The sequence below is a fragment of the Nuphar pumila genome, chromosome 12 (assembly GCF_984573655.1).
Source record: "Nuphar pumila chromosome 12, dmNupPumi1.hap1.1, whole genome shotgun sequence".
In the NCBI taxonomy this organism is placed as follows: Eukaryota; Viridiplantae; Streptophyta; class Magnoliopsida; order Nymphaeales; family Nymphaeaceae; genus Nuphar; species Nuphar pumila.
In genome coordinates, this window is record NC_143260.1 from 36,502,399 (window position 1) to 36,512,760 (window position 10,362).

A 10,362-nucleotide genomic window follows, 5' to 3' on the forward strand; every position below is an offset into this window, starting at 1 on the left:
CCATTAAAATCTAACTTTGACTGCTCGTTTAGAAGCCAAGGCCCTACCCCACTACGTCAACCCCCTTGGGGCTAATCAGGGAACCACTCATGGGAAGTTTTATTTCAACAAAAACTGCATTTTAACATTAAAATATAAAAAAAATGGTTTTTTATTTAAATTAAAAAAATCTTGTCCTCGTGTCCAAAACAAAATTCGAACTTGCGAGTCCAACACGAGTCAAGCTTTACCGGCTCCACGTGTCAAAATGCTTACTCGGATCCCGTGGACCTAGTAAAAGGACCCTGGAGCCTTACACGGATCCGACTCGGTCAGAGTCGATGTAACTCGGACCCTGACAGAAACGAACCGTCGATCTGCTCGTGGCCGGCACCTATAAATTGATCTTCTCAGAGTCTTGCTGATGCTTTCCCGAACGTCGTCTTCTCGCGGAGAGAGAGAGAGAGAGAGAGAGAGATGGCGATCCCGAAGATCTGCTTTTCAATGGGCGTCTTGACCCTCCTCCTAGCGGCCGCCGCGGCGGACGACGCCGTCGTCGTCCTCAACGAGGAGAATTTCGAGCGGGAGGTCGGAAAAGAAAGGGGTGCTCTCGTCGAGTTCTACGCCCCATGGTACGATTGATCCCGTCTTCCTTCTCGATTCTGGAGATTTCGTTCGAGTTCTGAGATTCTGGCTTTCCCCGATTTTCCATCCGCGTCGAGTTTAGGGTTTTGCACTTCTTTTCTAGGATTCTGATCCTGTTTTTAGATATCGATCTGATGTGTATTACGTAATCCGCGTTGTGTTATTGTTATTTTTTTCGGAATGGGGTTTTCGCGTGAAATCTGAGATGGGAAGGTGTTTGCAGTACTCGGTTTCACGCTGGTATCGTGCCTTGTTCATCGGAAAGTGAGTTGAGATCTAGTTTTTTTGGGGTTATGATGTCAGCCAAAGCAAATAAATGAAGAATTCTAGTGTGTGTTGTGGGTTGAGAGCGGTCTACCTGATTGAACTACGTATAAGCTTTTTTGGTTGGTATTGAGCTGGTAGATGGGGAAGAAATGCTTTTCTGATATCTTATTAATGTCGTGAATTGATTATTTCAATCAATTTTGTTGGCGCATGGCGTCTAGGATTTCGGCATTATCCTTCATCACCTAAATAATTCTTTGGGTTTTTTTGCTAGTGGTATACTTGATGATGTCTGTACAACAATTAAGGGTTTTGTGGTCTCTTTTTACTTCCAACATTCTTTATGCAAGTTCAAGAACGAGTTTAGAGCGCACAAAAGGGATACTAGTGTACGTGGAATGGATTTCTTCATTAGTTCAACTTGTTTACAAAAAGAGTATTATGCTAATTGATCAGTGATCTAACTTGATCTTGATTGCTTATGAGTTTTTCATACTTAAAAGGAGCTTTTGTTTATATCTCACAGATCTTTTTTGGATTTAGATCTTTAGTGAAATATTGTGTCACTTTTAAACTAATAGCTAAGTAACACATTGTCACCTCAATCACAGTTTCAGGGCTGCTTTACTATAGAAGTTGATTGTTTGCTTTCTTTTTAGGTGTGGACATTGTAAAAAGCTTGCTCCAGAATATGAGAAAGTTGGTTCAAGCTTTAAGAAAGTAAAGTCTGTTTTAATTGGAAAGGTAATGTTTCTCTTTTACTTTTTCTCTTTTCAAATATTTATTGGGTTCATTTGTCATCACTCAAATTTTGTAAAACGATGCAACAAGGCCTTGCCACCCACGGTTTCAACATGAAAAGACAACAAAAGAGCACAGCCAGTGCAAACCGATAAACAAAATGTATGGTTCACAAAAGGTGCTGTGAATCATAAGAAAAAATAACTCCTGTAACTGTTTTGTCAAAAGTCGTGGATGAAAATGCCGTGGCCAACAGATTTTGGATTTTAGGCCATGTGAATATGTGATAAGCACCTAGCCTTTGGCATATCCATTATGGTTGTCCTCTATTCCAGAATATAAACTCCCGGAAGTTAAGTTTTCTTCCCTTCGACCATATCAACCACGTTGGCACAATATAAATTGTTTTATTTTTTCGTTCTGTCATCAATAATGAGCACAGTAGAAACCCTTTGATAAAATCTTCTACTATGAATATGTGCACCTGCATCATATTCTATTATTGTTCATAGTCCACCATGAGCACGTTGGAAAGCCATTCCATATGTTTTTCTGTTTTGGGTGTTTGCAGCTGCAATCTCTTATTGGATTTGGATTTGTACATTTGACCCTTTATAGTCGGACTGGATTCCTCTAAGGGTGCACTTAGTGGAATATGATCCTCATCCAAATGCAAATCTGACCATTTAAATGCTGATTCAACCTGAGTTTCACCAGTTGATAGCTCTAAGTGAGTAGGGTGGTGATTAATATGTAAAATTTCTAAAATTTTCTTCCAAACCTCTGAAAGTGTGTTAAACTAAGTTGGACTAACTGCAAGGTCATTGATTGGATCTTTTGAGCCATTGATTGCTTTAAGTAGTGGGCTAATCCTGCAGCCTTGCTTTTCGAGTTGAGGGATATTCAATTAAGTCTAGTGCTTGAGTCGGTATTTGGTATTTGCACCAAAAGCTGTGGAAACGTATACTAAATCAGTTCTGATTATAATCTGATGTATTTTTTGTGTGGACTTATGCATATCTTTTAAGTTTTAACAAATTGATCTAATATCTTGAATAGGTTGACTGTGATGAACATAAAAATCTCTGTAGCAAATATGGAGTTACTGGTTACCCTACCATTAAGTGGTTTCCTCAGGGTTCCTTGGAACCAAAGAGGTAAATTCTGTCACATGACATTTTGGGATAGATAGTGAAAAGTGAAAACATCCTTCTTTCTCTACTTTTTGTTTCTTTTCCTTTGTTCTCTTCTTTGCTTTTATAGTTGGGTTGTCAAATAATTGTTTGTTATCATGTCCAGCTATGATGGTGCACGAACTGCAGAAACCCTTGTTGAGTTTGTAAATACAGAAGGAGGTAATATTGGACATTTGATGTAAATTGTCATGGTGTGCTTGTTAAATTGTTATTCTTTTGAAATTGCTTTGAGATATCTAGTTTTTGCATAATGTTCTTGTCAGGGTTATATGGCAAAATGGTTTTGGCAAATTTCCTGGAAAGGCCACACGTTTTAACATGTTCCTTATTCCCCCACCCTCTTTCAGGGTCAACAATTCCCAAGCTTATTTTGTGTTGGGTTGTTCTTATATGTCCCCTGACTAGACAAAATTTGACCTGCTTGTGGCCATGGTTTTCCATAATATGTATCCAAGTCTTTTGTGCATATGTCTATTAGTTTATAGAAGTGACTTGCGGTCTATGTCACATGGGTGCGGGTGCGGGTGCGGGTGCGGGTGCGACACGGGTGCGGCGCAATTTCAAAAATTTTGGACACGGGGACTCGGCTATATATATATTAAAAAAAAATAATATATATATATATATATATATATATATATATATATATATATATATATATATATATATATATATATATATATATATATATATATAAGACTCGGTCAAAGTTGTGCCCATTAGGGGACAGGTGATGAGTTGTGAAGGCATTCTGTACACTTTCTTCATACAGGAATAATTCACTTTTGGGCACTTTCTTCATACACTGTAATAATTCACTTTCTTCATACAGGAAAAAACCACAAAAACTTGAGTTGTGCCCATTCTGTACTTAAAACTTGAAAGTGTACAGGTTTTTTAGTTGTGATGGGTTTTTTTCCTTACAGCTGTAGCCCAGAAAATTTAAAAAAAAAAATTCAAAATTTTTTTTTTCCAAAAAATGGACCAAAATGACCCTGGGTGCGTTGACCGCACCCAGGGTCGGGTTGACCGAGTCCGAGCCGCACCCGTGTCCGCACCCGTGTCGGTGCGTGTCGACGCGGGTGCGGCGACCTTGGAGCCGAGTCCGTGTGACATAGCTTGCGGTTCATATTTTTATTCTTACCTGGAGTTCGAAGTCAAGTAAATTTGGTGTATGGTATGACACACTGAAGATAAATGTCTTAATAGACGTTAGAATATTCTTCTTGCTTTTGTAAATCATGTGCCATTCCCTATTCATTTTCTACTTGTCAATTTTTGCAATGCCACTCCTATGATGCTTATGCCTGCTTTTGTGGTTTGTTGGGATGCTTGGAAGGACTTTCTTAAGAAAGTTGGTCTTAGAGATTATGATAAAACATTTTTGTCTGGCAGTATTTTATTTAATGTGGATAACAATATCCCACATGTAGTGTCTAATTACCTTATGTAGGATGAGTTCTAAGAATTTGATTGAGAAAATGCTGTCTGGGTGCACACAAGGATCCTAATGATGCTATAAGTGCTCTTCTTGCTTATAGTTGCCAAGCTAACCTACCAACTCAAAAGCAATTCCAATGCAGGCCTTCCTAGCTTGTGGCAAAGGCTTGTAAATCGCCTTTTTCGGCATGCAAATAAGCTTTGTTCATGATAACATTTTATTTGTAGTATTAATTATTGTTTGTCAGCCTTGCTGTTTCTCTTCCGTTGGCTTTCGGGGTATCTTGTTATTTTGATCGTGTTGGCCTGTTGGGCAGTTGACTTTTGTGAGAATTTATTCTTAGTGAGATTTAATCTTATTGAGATCTTTTGACATTTTTGGACGTTTGTAGGAACAAATGTGAAGTTGGTCTCGATTCCTTCCAGTATAGTAGTGTTGACAGAAAAAACTTTTGATAGAGTTGTCAAGGATGAGAAGAAGGATGTTCTTGTTGAGTTCTATGCACCATGGTGATTTATCAGCTTCACTTCTGTTTGCATGTTGCAACTGATGACTTTACAAATATTTTTCTTCCTGCAAATATTATCCTTTGGATTGTAACTTATTCATTTCATTTTTTTCTGCTTGCAGGTGCGGCCATTGCAAGAGTCTTTTTCCTGTAAGTGCATGCTGCGTCTTTTAATGCTTTTATGGTTGATTTGATAAAAAAATTGTGAAGAAGAATATAACGGCTCATGCCTCAAGGCTGAAGTTGGGTGTACTCCCCGGTGACATCCCTTGCTGCAAGTTTAAAGCTGGGTTGTACTCCTTGGTCGGCAGGGGGCACCTCAAGGGTTTTACCAACTGGAGGCCAGTCAATGTGCGATCGGTGATGGGGTGGTTTTTCCCTTGGATTATCCGAAAAAAAAGAATATAACGGCTCATGTTGCATTCTTCTGTAGCTTTGCTGACCTGTATCTCATTTATTGGTGATATGATGTAGACTTATGAGAAGGTTGCTGCAGCTTTTAAGCTGGAGGAAGATGTAGTAATTGCAAATATTGATGCGGATAAGTACAAGGATTTGGCTGAAAAGTGAGTACTTATGTTTGATTTTCTCATAACCTTTGTATTTGATGTCAATGATAATGTTATTGTCAAAACTCCTGAGGAAAAAAAAAATCAAAAGAGCTTCTTGTTTTCTTTAAATTTTTACAGATTGGTCATTTGTAATCAAGGGTTGTCATTCAACCAGTAGTACAATGGGTTGCAGGTAGGCAGCTCTGAACCGGCTGGGTGTGGTCATCTTTTTGCCTGATCCTAGTTGGCATGGCCAGTCTGGCCCTTCAGATGCATAATTGCGTAGGGGGTTTGCATTTCCTTCCAGGCCCTGAGACTTTGCATGTCAGAACTGGTCCCTAACTAGTCCAATGTGCATCACACAAGGGTCTCGCTCGCAAGTACGAAAGGTTCCCTATCTGGCAATCCCTGAACAAGGTTCACAGATTGACACTGCTTCAAGCACATTTCACACAGATCTGTTGACCAAGACCTATGTTGGCTATGGAGTCGTCGCTGAGCAGCAGCTCAGTTCAGCCAAGTTCTACGCATCCTCTGACATATGTGAACTAGATGGTCTTATCTATCTTCTCATCATTATCGTTTATGGGCCTTCGAGATCTCTGCTTGGCAATGATTTTGAATGGGTTTGACAATATTGCAATATCATTTGAAGAGGCTCTAGCATGAAATGTGCTACAAAACTTCATGGGTTGATGTGCACTAGTAGACAATATCTAGTTCAGCCATTTCATTTAGTCCAATAATTGAGAACAAGATCTGCTTTCATAGGAAATGAAGAGCACTTTTTGCGTTAATTGTTTCTCTTGATGCTTGGTCTGAAACATGAGTTCATTATCAAAGTTTCTGATATCCGTCCTATTCAACGATAATTTTGATCCTGAGGATGATGGAGTCTTGTTGATTGTGCTTCACCAACTTGGATTCAAGAAATTGTTGGAGTTTCAGGGATACCTCGTATGCTGGGGGTGGATAGACTCGAGAGAAAATATATTTAGGGAATACATACAGGATTGGGAGTTTATTTAAGTCAAATGGCTGCTTTTGGACTTGGGGTTAAAGACTTGGACATTAACTGTTTCTTGTCACCTATGTCACACGGACACTCCATTTTGCCCTCCGTACCCTTGTTGACACACGTGTTCTCATGTCGACACTCGTCGACACCTGAACACGCCATTTTTTACTCCGTACATACAAGTTTGTATTCAATTTATAATTTATAACTTTATATTCTATATATATATATATATATATATATATATATATATATATATATATATATATATATAGCCGTGTCCTCGTACCCTCCTACCTGCACCCATACCCAGGTGACATATCTTGGCACAATGGAAGAGCTCTTGCACAGGATATTGGAAGAGAAGTTTTCTCTCATATAAAAGTTAGGGCTTCTCAATTATCCGTTATGTGGAAGTAAATGAGTTAATTCAGTGTAACCGGTCATCCCTCTTTTAATCGACTATGTTCTTTTTGAACTGAGCATCTCTCTCATCTTCTAAAAGTTAGAGCTTTGTAATCATCCTGGGATGTAAGTGAAATGAAAATGGGCATCCATGGTTGGTAGACCATGTTCTTTTGCCTATCTCTAGACATGCTGATGGGCAAGTGCCCAAACATCTGGTGACTCAATATCAGTAGTGTTGCTTTTCTTCTTTAAAGACACTTCAATGAATATTGGGGCCTGGACTAGGAATGGAGAGGTCAGTCTTGAAAAGACAAGGTCAGAATCATTGTTTGAATAGGATAGACTATAGAGTGAAAAATGAGCTCTCTTCCTTGAGAGTCTTCACATAGTCTTTCTGATGGAATCTTTTCCTTTCCAAATGAGTATATGGCGTTTCTATTATCACTTATAGTGGACTTGATTTAATGCATGTGTACTCTTTTTATTTTTATTTTTGTCTTCTATAGATACTATATCATATTCTTAAGATCAGTGACTAATGTCTTGATCACTTTGATTCTGTTCCATTTTTGCTTGCAAGCTTAGACTATTGATAGGAAAAGAAAAGTGCATATTTTTTTAGATGTACGTCAGCCTCAACATGCCTGCGCAGAATCTTCTAAAATAGCACAAGGGTCACATGGTTTTCTAGAGCCTCTGTGATTTTGTGGTTTTGTTTGCGACATTGGTCATTGCTCCAGAGTTTGGAGTCTATGCCATGAAAGGGCTTCCCTTTTTTACCTTGACCAGTATGCAAGTTTGTCTATGTATTCCATGTAATTGCATGGCAGATAAGGTTGTCAAAAGAAAGTTGTATGGCAGCTATAACTTTGAAGCTTTTGGATGATGAATTTTTGATAAATGCTGTTCCCTGATCTTGTTTATGCTTGGGTCCTTTGTGACATGCAGGTGAAGTTGATCATGCTTCAATAATATGTTGAAATTAACAAACAACAAAATTTTTTGCTTGTACAATCAGGTATGGAGTTAGCGGATACCCAACACTGAAGTTCTTCCCCAAGGGTAATAAAGCTGGTGAAGATTATGATGGTGGTCGAGATCTTGATGACTTTGTCAAATTTATCAACGAAAAGACTGGTACTAGTCGTGATTCAAAGGGACAGCTCACTTCCCAAGTTAGTCTTTAAAAGGCACACAGATTAGCTTGTGTTTTGTTACTTTAGCTGCAGTTTCCTCTTAGTGATTACTTAATGCTAAGTCCTGTTTGACATAGGCCGGTATAGTCTCAAGTTTGAGTGCTTTAGTGAAGGAGCTTCTGGCTGCTGCTGATGATGAACGGAAGGCAGTCCTGGGTCGGATTGAAGAAGCGGTTGAAAAGCTCGAAGGATCTGCTTCTAGGTATTAATCTATCTTCTTGGAGAATTTTTTTGCATTTATGGTGGTTGTCGTGTCAAAATGGTGAAGGATTGTCCTCCTCGTCCTGGCCTTGTTGAATGTGCTTTATCACCTTTGGGGGGCTTCTCGCACTTAGGATGGGAAATAACCATGATTCCATAACTTGTTAGTATCCGCTTCATGGTCACATATCTTGTTTTATGGATTTTCTAGGCAGGCATTCGTGAAAATATTTTTGGAAAATGTTGGAAAAAACTTGGTAAATAAATGAAAAGAAATGAAAAATCATAGGGAAATGGTGTTGGAAATAAATTGCATTAAAATTTATATATTGCAAGGAGACAATGCGATGCTTCTGAGTTTATGAAATTGCAATTGATTCAAATTATCACCCATATCTGTGACTATGACAACATAGCTCTCAACGCTGTAGGCTCCCTTATTTCCAGTGGCACTAATCCTTTTTGCCAACCTATTATGCAATTATGTTTATGAAATGAGAGTTTGCTCTGTAATTGCTATTGCTTTCAGGTTTGGTAAGATCTATGCTAAGGCGGCAAAAGCCTACATAGAGAAAGGTGTTGACTACCCAAAGAAAGAGATTGTGAGGCTGCAGCGCATGTTGGAGAAGGTATGTTTCTTCCACTTTATTCAAGAGCAGAAACTATAAGAAGAAGCTGACCTCTTACAAAGACTCTTAACAAACAAGATGTCAACTATTATAATAATTATTATTATAGCACCCCTTCATTTAGATAATCTGACAGATATATTGATGTGTTGATGTATCCAAACACCCGTTATGCAACATATAACTTCATGGAATTCTGATACCCTTATTGTTTCTTCTGTTGTTTGCAGTCTGTAAATCCATCAAAGGCCGATGAGTTCACACTGAAGAAGAACATTCTTTCCTCATTTGCTTCAGCCTGAGTTTAATGGAATGCATCAGGAAACACCAATGCTATTTGGCATTTTTTTGGGGATGGCACTCAATAATCTCAAGCTTGGGGATGGCATTTTGGGTTGGTGAGCAAGGCCTTATCGTGTAGGAGCTACTAACGCGGCACTTGCCTCTATATTTTTAATTTAGTGAGATTACTTGGAGATCTACATCTTTAGTTCTGCTTTAAATTCTGGGAATTTGCTGTAATTTGGAGCCTGCAGACCTTAGGTTCCTCAACTAATGGTTGTTCGCATTGAAAAGATACAAATACACGGTCTAATTTTATAGTTTCTCTGTCCTATAGACCATGGTTTATTTGCATTGAAAGTTTATCCGTACTCCCACCTAAGTCTTTCTAGCATTATTTGGCAGTGTAATTGGGACAGCCAATTATGGTTCCTCTTAAGATTGGATCACTAGTCAAGAGGTATAATTGAAGTAATGTTTGTTTTTGCAAAGCCGAAAATAGAAAAATACAATCTCGAATATGTGCTCAAGTGTGTGTAAAGGAGGTTTTCACGTCACAATGTAATCCAAGTTGTAGCTTTGGCACGTGTTCAGTTCGTAAAGAGCTCATTCAAACTCATAAATAGACTTGGCAAGCTGAACATGAACAGTTACTCGGCTGGCTACATCATGTAATACATATGATTGAAGTATTTGGATTGCGAAAAATAGGTTAAGTGGTAAAATCTTATTACTTTTAGCTATGAAACAATGATTGAAGTTAAAAACAATGTTTTTTTTCCTGTAAACAAGTTAAATCATTATGAGCTCGAACTTGACTTGGCTCCCTACTAGAATGGAGTTCCATCACATGGCACAAAAATTGTGCATTAATCACTTGATTGCCCTTCATCAAGTCTTGTGATCATTGCAAAAAAAAAATTTCTTCTTGTCTTTTCCTTAAATAGAAAAGAAGAGAGAAAAGAAAAAAAAGAAGAGAGAAAAGAAAAGAAAGAAGAGAAAAAAACTCTTTTGCAAAGGTCTCACTAATAAAAAAAGTTTTTGACTGATCATGAGTGGCCAACTTGATTTGATTGTAGCCTGAATATCCATCCATAAAGAAAAACGTGGCATGACCCGCCGTGCTATCGATCAGAAGATCAATATTGGGAAGCGGATAATCATTCTTCGGGGTAGTCTTATTGAGATATCTAAAATCAATGCAAATCTGAACCTTGTCATTCTTTTTAGGAACTGTCACGATATTTGCCAACCAATCTGGATAGTCAATGACTCAGATGAAGCTTGCTTTTAATAAATT

General features: G+C 38.3%; 1 protein-coding gene across 1 annotated transcript; it reads left to right on the forward strand.

Annotated features, from left to right (window-relative positions):
- Positions 1-407: 407 nt before the first annotated feature.
- Positions 408-9,439, forward strand: LOC149820700 (putative protein disulfide-isomerase A6). The gene is made up of 11 exons (XM_089982616.1): positions 408-611; positions 1,551-1,635; positions 2,692-2,789; positions 2,932-2,987; positions 4,661-4,778; positions 4,900-4,927; positions 5,252-5,343; positions 7,773-7,929; positions 8,028-8,152; positions 8,681-8,780; positions 9,011-9,439. Exons 1-11 carry the CDS (start codon positions 457-459, stop codon positions 9,080-9,082), a joined length of 1,086 nt encoding a protein of 361 aa, XP_089838742.1. The 5' UTR covers positions 408-456; the 3' UTR covers positions 9,083-9,439.
- The last annotated feature ends 923 nt before the right edge of the window (positions 9,440-10,362 follow it).